This window comes from Onychostoma macrolepis, chromosome 19 (assembly GCF_012432095.1).
Source record: "Onychostoma macrolepis isolate SWU-2019 chromosome 19, ASM1243209v1, whole genome shotgun sequence".
NCBI lineage: Eukaryota > Metazoa > Chordata > Actinopteri > Cypriniformes > Cyprinidae > Onychostoma > Onychostoma macrolepis.
In genome coordinates this window covers 24,330,333-24,346,506 of record NC_081173.1, presented here as the reverse complement: position 1 = coordinate 24,346,506, position 16,174 = coordinate 24,330,333, and the positions used below count along the sequence as shown (strand labels likewise).

Sequence of the window (16,174 nt, the reverse complement as noted above, 5' to 3'; positions counted from 1 at the left end):
ACACACGCTCGTCACCTCGACGCACTCATGAGATCAGTGTGTCATTTTGGTTTTCCTTTTTTTTTTTTTTTTGAGGGCAACAGTTTTGAGAGCCTTTACCAAAGATTAAAACAATCCACTCCATGCTTCAGAGCGAAATCGCAACCTCATAAATAATGCAAAGAAAATGGATATTTACAGAGCACAGTGGTTTGTATGAGGCACTATGTTGTACTGAACATGTTACATTTCTGTGGTGTGACATTGTACCTGCAACAAAAAAAGACATTGTTTGTCAATGGACTGAGGGTATGAATAATATATCCATAAACGGATATACACTATCATATGCCCAAATGTTTTCATGTTTATTCCCATGAAATAACCTTTTTAAACTGCTTTCAATCACTTTACAAGTACTTTGCTGCTACAGATCTGATTATTCGCTCCTTCATCCATTCCTTAATCATTATGCAATTTGTTAGATTCATATATAAATCTAACGTCCCACTGTTGAGTCATTCTTTTGAATGTTGCAATCTAGAACGGTCGAAATGAATTACTTCATTAACTGTTTGCAGTTTATTAATGTAAATTACAAGTTTTCTTAATGTTTTTTTTTTTTTTTTATATATTTTAGTTCACAGGATACTGAATTGCTGTTGTCAGGATATTCAGATATAACATTAGTATTCAAATCTCAAGACTGCAAATGTGGCAGAAGATTAGAACTGTGCACTGCCTTTACTGGAATAATTTGCCAAAAATGTACTCATCCTCAGGCCAGCCGAGATGTAGATGAGTTTGTTTCTTTATCAGAACATCACTTGCTCACAGATGGATCCTCTGCAGTGAATGGGTGCCGTCCAAATAGCTTATAAAAACATCACAATAATTCACAAGTAATCCACACAACTACAGTCCATCAATTACCATCGTCAACCAAAATGCTCATGTTTGTAAGAAACAAATAAAAAATAAAAAAAGTTGTCTCATCTGAATCAGGAGAGAAATCTGCACAGATCAAGCACCGTTTACAATAGAAAACAGGCAAAAACTGTTTTAAACAAATACGTTGGTGGATTTTTATGCGAGACAACAACAGAGGATGGACTTTTTTCACTGAGGAAAGCGTTATGATGGATTATGAATTTGTATTTTGGCAGAAGTGATGGTTTTAAGTTAAAAATGATGGATTTGTATCTTAGAAGCACGCAGCTTTTCACTTCACAAGATGTTAATTGATGGACTGGAGTTGTGTGGATTATTCAGATGTCTTTATCAGCTGTTTGGACTCTCATTCTGACGGCACCCATTCACTGCAGAAGATCCACCGGTGAGCAAGTGATGTTATGCGACATTTCTCCAAAAATGTTCAGATGAAAAAACAAACTCATCTACATCTCAGATGGCCTGAGTTTTCATTTCTGGATGAACTATTCCTTTAATAGGGAGAAATTATAATGAACACAAATGATCAAAAAGCAACAGGCCCTAACAACATCACAATGTACAAAATAAAAGCTCCTGTAATTATAAGAAAGATTTCCATTAATTTTGGTTAGAGTCCAACTTTAAACCTTGAGTAAATTAATTCAGAATTAAACATGACATATATAGCACATTCATTTCATGAGCCTAAATGTAATTTATGCTGACGCAACGCTAGCAGGCTGTCTGACAGCCAGTTGCCATTTTGCCACCATTGTACTATGGTAATTCTACCCAGAATCAGCACCAGTGAGCAGTGGATGCTAAGTGCAGTCAGACTGCTGATTGGTGAAATCACTGCCATGTGAATCACAATCATTTGTGTTGTTAGTTAAACCCGTTTAGCTTTTTAAAGCACCATTAATCCATAGTAAAATGATCACCTCTAGTCATTTCCCATCTCACATATATAACTACAATATCTGAATAAATAGCAACATCTGATTTCAAATCTCTTTATACATAATCGGAGTGGCTTTGCTTTTAAATTAAGTGCCTATTAAACCTCTATTAACCATCAACAGCCTTTGTTGCGCTTGAACCTTAAAGGAGATTTTTTCCCCCAATCCATAGCCTTTCAATACCTTTAAATTGAATTGAAGCACATCAAATAATATTCATAAAATAGATACAAACAAATCTATTTTCCCATTCCATTGATAATTTACTTTCAAATAAAAAAATATTACATTGCGAATTAATTTTTTTTAAACTCACATTAATGGATTTTTGGCTAAGATCAAGTGTAATATCTGAAAACAACTAGAAAAAAACAGTTTTGAGGCTATAAAAATAGAGCAAAATTCTCCTTTAAAGGAACACTCCACTTTTTTTGGAAATAGGCTCATTGTCCAACTCCCCCAGAGTTAATAAGCTGAGTTTTACCGTTTTGTAATCCATTCAGCCGATCTCCGGTCTGGCGATAGCACTTTTAGCATAGCTTAGCATAGATCATTGAATCCTATTAGACCAGTAGCATCGCGTTCAAAAATGACCAAAGAGTTTCGATATTTGTCCTATTTAAAACTTGAATAGGAAAATGAAAAGTTGCGATTTTCTCTCATTCCGGCGTAATAATCAAGGAACTTTGCTGCCGTACCATGGCGCAGTGATATTACGTAGCGCCTGAAAGTAGTCCCCAGCTATATTATAACTGGGTACCTGGCTGGGGACTACTTTCAGGCGCTGCGTAATATCACTGCACCTGCTGCGGCCATGGTACGGCAGCAAAGTTCCTTGATTATTACACCGGAATGAGAGTATAGTTCTTAATCATATCAGCCTAGAAAATCGCAACTTTTCATTTTCCGCCGGTCTTAGTACACGATATAACTACAGAAGAGTCAAGTTTTAAATGGGACAAATATCGAAACTCTTTGGTCATTTTTGAACGCGATGCTACTGGTCTAATCGGATTCAATGATCTATGCTAAACTATGCTAAAAGTGCTATCGCCAGACCCGAGATCAGCTGAATGGATTAAAAAACGGTAAAACCCAATTTATTAACTCTGGGGGAGTTGGAGAATGAGCCTATTTCCAAAAAAAGTGGAGTGTTCCTTTAAGACATGATAATCTACACAAAAAGATGCTGTTGTGGCTCAAGCTTTGTAAAATTTGTATAAATAAATAATTAGTACATATTTCAGTTTAAATTTAAATAATAGAATCAAATTTCAGAAATTTAACGTCTCAACTTCTAATTTTTTGTACATGCTTTTAGGGTGACGGTGCACACTTTACTAGTAACTAATAATAATATTCCATAGTAGCAATATAGTGACAATGGCTATAGATTTGGAAAATAAAATGTTTTAAATTAGTTCTGGTACGCTTTACCTATGAAGATAGTCTTTTGGGCTCACGGATAAACTATTTACATTTGTTAAGTGCTAAATTACGCTGCTGTAAGAGAACAACTGGACACACCTGAACGCAGGGGGCGGGGCTTTGAGAAGAATCCCGAAATCACAACCTCATTTGCATATTTAAAGGGACTTTAGAGGTCTCTGTTTTTCCAGCCACCTACACTGTGCACCATCTGAACCAGTAGTGTCTTCTCGACCTTCACAACAGCAACTTGATTTAGTAATTTCAAAGTTTGTATATCTGTTATTTGTGACGTCTAAAAAAAACAGAGCTGAACTATAAACCCATTCACTGGGTGAGGGAGGGACTTTTTTTAGAACCCTGAAGTTGCAAACCCGTAATACCACTCTTTGTCATCTGAACAGCTAGAAAACACACTCAAATGTCTCAATTCATGTTTTACAAACACAAACATGCAAAGACGGTTAGAGCAAAAAAGACCAACTGCCCTCTTATGGCACTGAGAATGGTGAAAAAACGCCAACAGATGGCAAGCAGTTCCTTGGTAACTTTTTTTTTTTTTTTAGATGTCCTTTCGTTTTAAATCTGAGCTGGACCAGATTGGACTGTTATTTGTGAGTATATCTGTTCGTTTCAGTTTTCAATGCTCTAAAATTCACTCTTTCTTGTCAAAACAGTCTAAACTTTTGTTCTAGGCCACTTAAATTCATAATCTCTTCAAAAGCACTCCAGCACTCTTCAAAAGCACTCCTGAGTCTTCAGGAATTCACTTGTGTTTTGTATTAATCATATGAAAATATGAGTGTAGTTGCTGTTTGAAGGCAACAATGACAGGTTTTACTTCTATACATCATTTTACACAGAAAGCAGACACACCCCGTCAAGCTCAGCCAAGATGGTATACCTCAGTTTGACTACAAACTAGTATGCAATTCACAGAAGCACTGGAAAGGCATTGCACATTGAGATCAGGGAGTCGGGTGCTGGGCTGCTGTTATGGGGCGTCTGGTTTTGGGGTTTCTCCAAACGAGGAGCAGAAGGAGCTGGCAATACCGGCTGAGTTTAGCATGGAATCGACCTGTGGCTCCACAGGAGTCAGAGTAATTTCCACTTCTCCTCTGTCCTCTAATAACATTGCCGGCGGGAGGTACGAAATGGTGGACTGTGGCACTTCTTGGGGAGCTGCCCTTCCTTCTCTGGATAACGGCGCACGCTGGATGACCATCCTGCGGCTCAGCTCGTAACCCGGTTGGTTGGGCCCTTGCATTAGCAGGACGGACTGCTGCTTCTCAGGTTCTGCTGCAGGTTGACATTGCACCACTACACCTCTATGCTCAGCGTCTGTCACTTCCTGGATGGTCGGAAGTTGGCTAAGCATCAAGCCTTGCTGGTCCTGGATCAATATTTCCACCAGCTGTGAAGGAGTGGCAGGTGCACAGGAAGGCAAGGCCTTTTGGATTACTCCTCTCGTGAGCAAAGCTGGATTTGGATTTGAGGTTGGGGCTGACGGCAGCTGCGGTGCCATGTCTTCTGGTCTTTGCTTTCTGGGTCGTCCTCTTTTACGTTTCGGAGCAACACCAACAGCTGTCACTGAGGTGGTGGGGTCAGGGCCCCGCTTAGGAGCCGCCGGTCGCGCTCTCTGGACGACTGGAGTCGGAGCTGCGGAAGTGGCGACCGTGACTGATGTTTTCTCACGCTCTGGGTAAGACAGACTCATGCCTGATGGCAGAATCATGACAGGGACGGTGCCGCCTGGTTGAGAGGGTATCGTTGCGACTGTGATAGGCAGAGTGACTTGAACGCTGCCCGAATCGGCTGGTGCAAGACACGGTGGGGAGGTTTTCTCTGGAACGGTGCCTCTGGGAAGGAGCTGAGGCAGCTTCTTCATAAAAGCCTCCACTCGAGCAGACTCAACCTTATTGGTTGGTTTATCACTGACCTGCTGCTTATTGGATGGCGGCTGTTCCACACCATCTTTCTCTTTTTGCTGCCAAAAACATCACAATGGTACTATATTTACCATTTATAGTATACAATACTGCTGTCATAAAACAAACCTGACAAGGTGATCAGCATGCCCTTATTGGGTTTGTTCTGTGAAACTGATTGGCTGATTATAAATTATCCCATTTTTGATATGGTGGTTTACCAAAAAAAAGGCCATTACATATTTATTTCAGTTGAGAACTATAAAAGTGGCACAGATATGTAGGAAATCTAAAAATTGACCGGGACTATTATCAATTATACCGCTTATGATTTATACAGTCATTATACAAAAATATTTGATGATACTCCATTCAAGAGATTAGTGCAAAAATGATTGACTTATGAATCAAAATGATTCAGGGGCAGACGCACAGATATAAAATCTGAAATGTTAAAATTTCAGATCAGTATTACCTTATTTTCTGCACTGACATTATCTTCTTCTGCTCCACCTGCTCGGGAAGCTGCTGGAATCTTTTTGATTACTTTATGAGGTTTGGAGGGTCCGCCTATGAAAACCAAAAAACAAACCATAAATGTAGCTTCACTCCTAAAGCATTGTAGCAAAATCAGGGCTATTATTAACTAAAACAATTAAAATATATATTTTTTAAAAAGTGTTCATTTATGTAGTTGCCAATGCAACATTTCTCATTTTCTTTAGTTTAAAGCTGCAGTACGTAACTTTTTTTTGGGTTAAAAATGATCAGAAATCAATATTTGAGCAAGTACATAACCGCCTTACTTTAGCCCGATTCACAGTAAGCTTATAATAAATTTTTCTAATTTGAGCGGTATGGGTAGGTTTTCGCGGGAAATTCGAGCATGGCACTGCGTCATTACGTCACGTCTGTAAACATAAAGAAGTTGTCCCAGCTAGTAGGCTATCGCATGTGAGGATCGTTTATAGCCTTTTCTCACAGCAGCTAGAATAATTAAATGTATCATTTTGATGGTGGATTGTAATCCAGAAAGGATTATGCATTTATGAAACATGTGAATAAAATTAAATTATGTTCCAGTTTTAAATGTGCTTCTGATTACAGATAGCATGGGATTACACACGATTTTTATTTTACAGAAAACCAGTTCGAAGGGAGCATTGTTTGCTTTTTGTGTTAAAAAAATGTCTTAATATGAAATTCGAATTGTATGACAATTAGATTAGACTGTACAGAAATTGAAATCTACACGCTAATACACACTATACTCATAGTCATGCAATGCCGATGTTGTTAACATTAATAATTTGAGAATAAAGTACAACAATAATAATAATTTGCACGTTTGATGTGATATGAGCTAACCGATCTTTAGATTTAATCACCATTGGTAGCGCGATTTATGGTAATGCTTTTTTCCTCAGTTGGTCAGAACAAACGTGGCAGACTTGCTACTTACTTGTTCAGATGACAATAGCCAGTGAATATTCTTATTTGGGTCATATATTCCAAGACGTAGTAGGCTAGAATCTGTGATTGTGAAGTACAGTAAATATCCACACATTCACCTCAAAACATTAGATTCATCCCGTGCCGACTCACAACTCACGCAAGCAAGATAATTCCGCACATGGCTGCAATTCCAGGTTTTCAAACAGAGATGGCGACAAAGAGGCAAAACTTACGGACTGCAGCTTTAACTACTAAAATAGTTCAAATTAAACAAACTTAATAAAATCTACCTTATTTAAAAAACTAATATAAAAAACAAAACAATTACTTTTTTATAATTGCCTTTATTATGATAGGACAGTTTAAATCTGACAGGAAAAAGTGGGATCGGGAATGATCCTTCAGCTGGGATTTGAACTCGGGATGCCCAAAGCACAAGAAATACAATCTAATTCAAAATATTAACAATAACTATAATAGTACATCAATGACACCACAATAATGCTGAGCAAAACTTAATGTCATCTTACTATTCACTTGCACGTACCTGCCAGAGCAGCTGAAGTGACAAGTTCGGCTTGGCTGCAGCGTGGGTTGACGATGTGCTCCTGTACGAGGAAGCGTGCGATTTCTACCACCGTGTCAAAAGAGCGCTTCAGGATCTTCTGGGCCCAGTCACAGATAAGTTCACAGGCTGCTTCAGTGACCTCTTGCTTGTAGGTTTGCACCAGTTCTGTCAGTTCAGACTGCAGGTGGCACATCACATAGATACATAAACAGAACTTTTAAGCATAAACTTATGTTTTTCTTCTAGACAAAATATAACTGACAACCTATATCAGTGGCTTTCAACCCCATGTGTGTGTGGGGGCAGGGGAACAGGGTTGAAAACCACTGACCTATTTTATGTTAATGTTGTGAAAGCAATTTAGAGGAAAAGTCAGCAGTAAGAAGACAATCATACCGGGTCATTTTTGAGGTCCAGGTTGGGCAGTAATGGCATGTTTAACACGGTCTTTCGACGTATCCCACTATAGCAGTATGTGCTGGCATTTATGTTAAGGGACACTGAACAATACATTAGGTTTCATTAAATAAAACAATAAGACTTTTAGTTTGAATTTAGTTAAATTATTTGAATGAATTTAAAGCATGAGATGACATTTATTTGTCAAAAGTACAGTATAAAGACATCTTGAAAACCTCTCTAAATAAAACCATTAAAGATAAAAACTGTATCAAAAGTGTTGACGATGTGTAGAAAGCCATCTAAATCTGTCAAATATTTAGAAATCTGTCAACGTTTTATACAGTTTAAATGAAGTTAGAGACCAAAGGATATTTGGACTGTCCTCTGCCACCCAGTCTTCGCGCTTTAATGTTTGGGAAGATGTCTCGGATGATTTTGCCAAAATTTGCTGCACTTAGAGGCCGATGCTGTAAGTTGTCACAGTGCTTCCTGTTTAGATATCAAAACCAGTAAGTAATCATTATATTTTGTGGCAAATTGCAAACATGGACAGAAAAAAACAGATAATGGACCATTAAAGGTCTAGGAAAACAGCCAGAAAGTGTTTACTTTGAATTATAACTCAGTCTAAGAGACTTGTGTGCCTATTCTACACCCCAGTCCTTACCGGTATGTCTCGTAAACATCTTGTTTAGGCAGGCAGGTGTCAGGATGTTCTTCCAAGTGGCTACGGATCCAGTTGCAGGTGTGAAGCTGGTCTGCTGTGTTGACCGAGTTTGACTCACCACTGGGTACACACAGAGAAGCAGTTTGCAAACATGTGTCACGTTCGATATTTCTTGTCACATTTGTCATATTTCTAGCTAGCCTGATTCGCTGGGATTTAAAAAATAAAATACAATTAAGGGACATCAAATAATTTAATTTACTCAGATTTGATTTTTCAGAATTTATACATTCAAAAAATATACAGATTTAAAAAGTGGATCAAGGCTGACTGAAGTATACTTGTGTGATTTTATGTACCTCTTCTCTCCTGCACCTGGACCTGAGGGTAGCTGTAGATAAAGGTAGAGCTTGTCGTTGTCAGAGAAACGCTGTACATCTTCCTGAGAGGAGACATGTCACAGGGAGAAAGACAGAATAAGGGCAAGAATATGTGCTCAAAAACACAAATAAGCTGAATGAGTGTGAAATATTATACTATACAACAAGACAGTTATAAAAGCTCAGAAGGCTAACATTTCATGTTATTTTATCCTCTAAGAAACTTACCAAAATTTTGTCCACTTTGCCCTGTACATTTTTACTGTGAAAAGATGGAATGTGCATATATTTACATATACATCTGCATACAGACATGTATAGTGCATACATCAATGACATTAAGGGTTCGGGCTGAAAAGAATAGTTCACCCCAAAAAAGAATGTGCTAATAATTAACTAAACCTCAGGTCATCCAAGATATAGATGAGTTTGTTTCTTCATCAAAACAGATTTGGAAAAATGTAGCATTATATCATGTGCTCACCAATGGATCCTCTTCAGTGAATGCTTTAAAGATGGATTTCTTTCTTACAAACATGCAGCTTTTCACTTCACAAGACTGTAATTGATGGACTGGAGTGTTGTGGATTATTCTGATGTTTTTATCAGCTGTTTGGACTCTCATTCTGATGGCACCCATTCACTGTAGAGCACTGGCGCCTGTACCATGAAGCCGGATTAGCTGGCTTCAGTTTAGTTTGCACCAGTCCTGGGTTTTAGGTACCATGAAAGTGGCTTGGCTTTTAGCTGCGTTCATTGCCATAGTAACTTACGCTCCATGGCTAACCTGCTCCGGGGCAGGTTATGTTCTGGGTTTGAGATCTCACACTGAAAATGGACCAATCAGATCAGATGTGAGCAAAGTGACACATGTCTGACAAAAAAAAAAGTCACTCCCCCAGTTTCTCTTCCTACAAATTAAAGGTCACTATGAAGTACCTTTAAAAAAAAAAAAAAAAAAAAAAATACAACAAAATTGTCTGGCTTTAATTATAATTGCAATTTACATATGATTTATATAATTATAATATGATTTATATTGTTATTACTCCATTATACACAAGCACTTTTAGTTTAACAATTATTATAAAGCATTTATTTTAAATGAATATTAATACAGATCATATGTAATATAAATAGGTGGTAGAATCAATAGATAATGCTTTAAAAATGGCTACATGTGACCTTACATGTTTGTGTCTCTATCCCTATATTTTATCAACTATATAAACACTTGTGATTGCACTGATAGAGCAAGATAGTTTCCTTTATTTGTCCTCTTTCATGGATTAGTACTTCAGTGGAAATGCGTTTAAAATCCTCATATTCTTTAATCTCTTAACCTTTAACAAAAGAGTTTTGAATCTCGCTGGTTCTCTCGCAAGAAGTGAATCACACCTGCTCTGTGTTGTGATTAGCTGTTCACTGCTGATGTCACACATTCATATGCACGCGCTCCATTAACTCAGGATCAAGCCTGAGTTGACAGAGAAAGTTGATGATCAGCTTCATGGTACCAACAAAGCCAGATTGGAGTGGTTTGGTTTTGTCAACTCAAAACTTATCCTATAACTCTGAATTTGTTCATCTACCTTCATGGTACAGGTCCCTGGTCTCAAACTCAATTCCTGGAGGTCACAGCTCTGCACAGTTTAGCTCCAACCCTAATCAAACGCACCTGATCCAGCTAATCAAGATCTTCTGGGGGCTGTTTCATAAAACAAGTTTACCAAACAAGCTAGGCTTATTTCAGTTATTCTGACTTATTTTGAATCAAATCAACTAACAATAACTGACTGGCTTATTTGGTAAACTTGTTTTATGAAACAGGCCCCAGGATCACTAGAAACTTCCAAGCAGGTGTGATTTGGAGCTAAACTCTGCAGAGCTGTGGCCCTCCAGGAATTGAGTTCGAGACCTCTGGCTGTAGAGGATCCATAGGTAAGCAGGTAAAGTAATGCTAAATTTCTCAGAATCCGTTCCAATGTAGAAACAATCACCACCACATTTTGGATGGCCTAAGGGTGAGTAAATTTTCCACAAACGTTTCATTTGAACTATTCCCTTAATGCTACAGCTCTGCAAACATCACTCTGCTTAATTTTAAACATGATATACCATTTCTTCAGAAAATAAAGATTTAACATTCTATCCGAACCACAATGAAGGAAGAGTAAAGATAAATGGTTCTTACGAAATGTTGCTTTTAAGCTTCTGCAGCAGCATACTGGGCTCCGTCTCCCCCTCCCCAGCCGAGGCGTCTGCCTTTAACTGATCTTCTGCCATGTCTCAACCACACCGGACTATCAAACCGCATTCAGAACCCTCCTGGACCTGAAGCTCTAGAACATGAGGCAGGCATTAGCATGTGTCCACAGTACGGTTTGGGATAACTTTCAATGCAACAGTGTGTTTTAAAAAGTAAACTAACTCTAGTTTTATTGAGAGGTTTATTCTACATCCAATAACTTTGCACATTAGATCTATGAAACTAAAAGTCAATAGTAAAAGTTGTAGGATGTTGCCGTTTTAGACCATATTTGTAGTATTAAGTGGTGTTTTTGTTTTTTTTAAAGCACATTTGTGTTATAGTACTTCTTTAATATGCACAACAACTTAAAGTCTGCAAGCAATATGTTAAAACAGTCTTAGAACAAGCTGCTTACTGGTAAACATTCAATTCATCACATGACTGTAAATGATCATCAGTTTCACTACAAACTGACATATTTAGGCCAGGTTTACACGTACAGCGACAGACTGTAAACACAAAATGAAACCACGCAAGCGCCTAATTCTCCCACGTCTAAACGCTCAAGATATTTTTCCCCATTTCGAAAATACAGCCACTCATGAAACTGTTGTCAGGTCAATCGGATAGCGACCATGCCCAAATACTGCAGGGCTGTTTTTCCTGCCCCAGTCCAGACATTTCCTCATATTCAGCACACATGCGCCCAATGAAGATCTCAACATAAGAAACTGATGCTTTCAGCCGGTGCATGCATGATGCCAGGAGCAAATCCGATCACTTATAATTACTTTAATGCATGATTTAATCTAATATACGACTAGCATATATGAGACATGCACAGGTCTGGTTGATTACACCCATGTGTATCTCTTTGTGGGCGTATTGAAAGGCCAACCAACCAGAAACTAGACGAAGCCATTGGTTATTTATGACCAAAAGCTCATTTTAGCACAAGTTAACCATATTCTCAAACGCCAATGCTCATTGATCACTAGAAATAAACCTCACAGCAGCCTAGTTTAAGTGAGCATGACATAGCAGCTAATAGGCTAACATGAGTTCGAACAGGCCGAAGAGACGTCGACTTAACGAAACCGACATAAATGAACAGCTACTTAATATAATTCGTAATTTAACGACATTATTTGTAAAAACAAAAATAACTTTCATTTTTAGTATATGTATGCACAAGCTAGCTATCGTTAATATCATTGCCAATGACTGTTGCTATAGCACTAGCTAGCCACACTTTTACGCCTCGAAAACCTTCGATTATTACGTTAAAATATCTGGCCTTTGTCATAAACTATACCAATTATCATTGTATAAAATCTACCTAGTACAATATCTCATTCGAATAGAAAATAATGGTACCGTTTATTTTATAAACGAAAAAGAAACTACCTGAGACAAATATAGAGCAAAAATCCCCTTTCGGCTTATTTTGTGATTGGACGACTGTGTTATGTCTGCCTGACTACAAAGCAAAGCTCGACGCTAGTTGGCTGGGCTGAGTCATCCTACTTGGATACAGAATGAAAAGGCGATTTGATTGGTTTATGGTTTTATGCGAGTAAAAAAAGAGAGTCCTTTTAATATTCTGTCAGGCAGCTCTCATTTTTCTGCACATTTTCATAAAACATAAACGACTGTTAATGGCAAAACAATGAGTATTTTCTTAAAATGCTGAAAATTCATACTATGGATTTGTATGGTGGTATTAATACAATAATTGGTATTAATAAATACTACTGTTGTAATATGAATTGTTCACTGCCCAAGTCTTTACCTGGCATTTACTTTTATGTACTGAAAGCAGGAACACTTAATTGTAAAAGCAAGAACACTACATTTATGAACACATCTTGTCAATCATTAATACAGCTCACGCTTTAATGTCAAGCTCGACTCAATCCTAGGAATATGAAAAGAGCAACTTTACACCTTAAATAAGCTTAATGTCACATGAATTTATTTTGTGTTGTTTACCAAATAAAATCATCTAGAATTTGCTGACAATTGATACATTTCCGAGCCCAGTTTGCAGTAATACAGTGACATATTTTTGATAAAAATGTTTGAGAAATTAAGAGCCATGTATTTATGCTTTCCCATTCTTCCAAAAGGAATTCTTAAAAACATATATCCCTCCCCTAATAACTTCTCATGGATAGGAAAACTTTTATATTTTTAAAAGTGCCACTGCCAACAAAACCATTTTTATCTGTATCTCAGGAAGACTTATTGAATTATTATAAATCCCTAAAACATATTAAAATAACTCTTTTTTTAAACGGTAATTTTCTTTTAATTAAAAAAATATATATATCTTTTTTGAAAGCTTGCGCTGCCAATCGAGACTTTTATTTTGACATCTACGTCGCTTGGCTCGAAAGGAAAAGGAAGTAGCGCATGTTCTACACAAGGTTGACCCTTGTGGATGTAGAATTTATGATTACAACAAATTAATGCCGTTTTTTTAGTGAAATGTACCTCTAAAAGCCGCAGCAATAATTCAGGTAGGTAGAATGCCACTGTATTATAAGGGGCCCGTACAAAAGCGTCACGCATAATCCTTTAAACATTGGTTGCAAAGCCGTTGTAGCATTACAAACTGTCAGTGAAGAATATATCCCCTCTTTTTTTTCTTTACCATAGAAGTGCACAAAATAGATTAATTTGAGTGTAGATTTCAAATATAATTTATGGATTATCTGCATCTTTTTAAGTGTCTCCATGATTTATTTATTTATTTGTCCACAGCAGCATGAGACTGACAGCGTTGCTTTCTATGGCAGCAAAAGCTGCATTTCCACACGATTATCGTTATGGCACAAACAGACCGTGGACGATCGCAGCCCAGCGGCTCAATCCACCCAGCAAGAAAAGAAGAAAGGTGTTTGTTGAACCTATTGCAAATGAAGACTGGCATGTCGTGCGAGGAGACACAGTAAGTGATCCTTCCTGTCTTTTGCACCTTGAAAGCTTTTAATATTTAGTGGACGTTTTGTTCCATTTTTAACCCACCTGACTGCTTGCAGAGGAGAAGCACGTTTTAGCCCACTGGGGTCTGGAGTGCTAGTAGGTTTACAGAAAAACAGTGGTGAAAAATGTATAAAATAAATTGGTAATTAAAATAGAATTAAACATATATTTTTTAAAAGTGGTTAAAATTGATAAATCATAGTAAATAATACATCTAACAATACAGAACAATCATTTTTCACACTTAATGGGTGAAAATATATACGTGCCTTTTAAATTTTAGGATGAGGTCCCTATCATTATATCTGGGGGCCTTGGCATCTAAAAGATGTAGTGGATGTTTTAACACCATTTAACCCTTAAATTCTGCATGTTTTGTATTATTTTACAATGTATATTTATAGAACATACCATTAAAATCTGATTCAAATCAGGTGGAGATTTTGTCTGGAAAGGACAAAGGAAAGCAGGGCAAAGTTGCTCAAGTGATCCGACGTAGAAACTGGGTCATACTCGAGGGCCTGAACACGGTAGGAGTAAAAATTATTTTAATAAGATTCTTTTAGTAATAATTTCATTGCAAAGCATCATTTTGAATTGTTTCAAATGCTCTTTTCCAGCATTACAGGTATATTGGCAGATCTGGAGATTACCGGGGTACTTACATCGCCAGTGAAGCCCCTCTGCTGCTGAAGGATGTTACATTAATTGACCCAACTGACAGGTGAGCATCAAACATGAAATAGAGTAATAAATATAAAACAATGCAATGCATCTGGCTCTTAATGTATGCGTTTCTGTCTAATGTTTCTTAGGAAGCCCACAGATATCGAGTGGAGATACACTGAAGAGGGTGAGAGAGTGCGTGTTTCTGTCAGGACAGGACGGATAATTCCCAAACCAGTCTATCAGAGAAAAGATGGCATCATTCCCCAGCAGTGGAAAGGTGGTGTTTCTGAATGCATTTCTTCCTTGAGTTTTAGACATTTAAATATGGCTCAGTTATCAGAAATCTGAGGGTGTTTTATGTACTTTGCAGATGGACCCAAAGACACATCACCAGAAGATACGCTTCAGAAAACATACACACCGTCTTTGAAAACCCTAGAGGAAGAAGTTATGGAGAAAATGAACATTCAGGAAGATGGAAAGCCTCGTAAAAGCTACTGGTACTGAGTTACCACAGAGACTGTGTGTTTGAGCTTAACAACATTAGCAAGATAATTTATCATGGAGAAATATTGTATGTTCTGCAAGCTTTGTCATTAAACCCAACTAAATGTTTTACACGGTTTCTTTGCTTTTATGCCACAAACACATGCTACCAGCTGATACACATGGCTTATTTTCTGTACAAATGTACATTACCAATCAAAAGGTTAGGGTCTGTACGATATATATATATATATATATATATATATATATATATATATATATATATATATATATATATATATATATATATATATATATATAATTTTTTAAAGAAATTGACACTTTTATTCAGCAAGAATGTGTTAAATTGATAGATAAAAAAGACATTTGTAATGTTACAAATGATTTCCATTTCAAATAAATGCTGTTTTGAACTCTCTTCATCAAAGAATCCTGAAAAAGTATCCACAATATTAAGCACAACTGTTTTTAACATTGATGATAAAAACAAATGTTTCAAATCAGCATATTCGAGTGATTTCTGAAGGATTGTGTGACACTGAAGACTGGAGTAATGACTGCAGAAATTTCAACTGTTTTCTATTAAATTAATATTTTACAATATTACTGCTTTTACTATATTTATGAAGTGAATTTAGCCTTGGTGAACATAAGATAATTCTTTCAAAAACATTAAAAAATATTACCAACCCCACTCAGTATTTTGCCCAAACACTAGCCTCTACTGAACAAGTAGTAGACACTGTTTAAACAGACTATAAGTGCCTAACTCAATTTTAGGTGAATTTTTTGCAAATGTGTTTACAGCTGATGTCTGAAGTAGCATTAAACAAATGCAACTTTAAAACTAGCATCTTTGTCTTAGCAACAACAAAATATGTTTATCTGTCTTGTCTGTCCATCTACCTAACAATTCCCAGTCTCTTTATGATAAAATATCATTAAAAAAAACATTATGTATAGGGGTTCGATCTAGAGTTTCTCGAGTAGGCCTATGGTTCAGTTATGTTTTTTGCGAGACTATCATAACTACAGTGCCCTCCATAAGTATTGGAACAGT

General features: G+C 37.1%; 2 protein-coding genes across 11 annotated transcripts; one reads left to right on the top strand and one right to left on the bottom strand.

The window, feature by feature from the left end:
- Positions 1–2,972: 2,972 nt before the first annotated feature.
- rfx5 (regulatory factor X, 5) lies at positions 2,973–13,199 on the bottom strand. 2 transcript variants are annotated; one of them, XM_058753091.1, is made up of 10 exons: positions 12,358–13,199; positions 10,894–11,041; positions 8,928–8,961; positions 8,679–8,761; positions 8,320–8,439; positions 8,025–8,141; positions 7,647–7,725; positions 7,230–7,428; positions 5,703–5,797; positions 2,973–5,286 (listed from the first exon to the last, which is right to left on the bottom strand). In XM_058753091.1, exons 2-10 carry the CDS (start codon positions 10,983–10,985, stop codon positions 4,294–4,296), a joined length of 1,812 nt encoding a protein of 603 aa, XP_058609074.1. In that variant the 5' UTR covers positions 10,986–11,041; positions 12,358–13,199; the 3' UTR covers positions 2,973–4,293. The 2 variants fall into 2 exon arrangements, with proteins under 2 accessions (XP_058609074.1, XP_058609073.1); XM_058753090.1 differs by lacking the exon at positions 12,358–13,199 and adding an exon at positions 11,366–12,259.
- On the top strand, positions 10,448–15,223 carry mrpl24 (mitochondrial ribosomal protein L24). Of its 9 annotated transcripts, none has more exons than XM_058753103.1 (6): positions 10,448–10,640; positions 13,720–13,903; positions 14,373–14,468; positions 14,559–14,662; positions 14,754–14,884; positions 14,978–15,223. In XM_058753103.1, exons 2-6 carry the CDS (start codon positions 13,721–13,723, stop codon positions 15,112–15,114), a joined length of 651 nt encoding a protein of 216 aa, XP_058609086.1. In that variant the 5' UTR covers positions 10,448–10,640; position 13,720; the 3' UTR covers positions 15,115–15,223. The 9 variants fall into 9 exon arrangements, with proteins under 9 accessions (XP_058609086.1, XP_058609084.1, XP_058609085.1 ...); XM_058753101.1 differs by having other exon boundaries at positions 13,717–13,903; XM_058753102.1 differs by having other exon boundaries at positions 10,448–10,648; positions 13,717–13,903.
- The last annotated feature ends 951 nt before the right edge of the window (positions 15,224–16,174 follow it).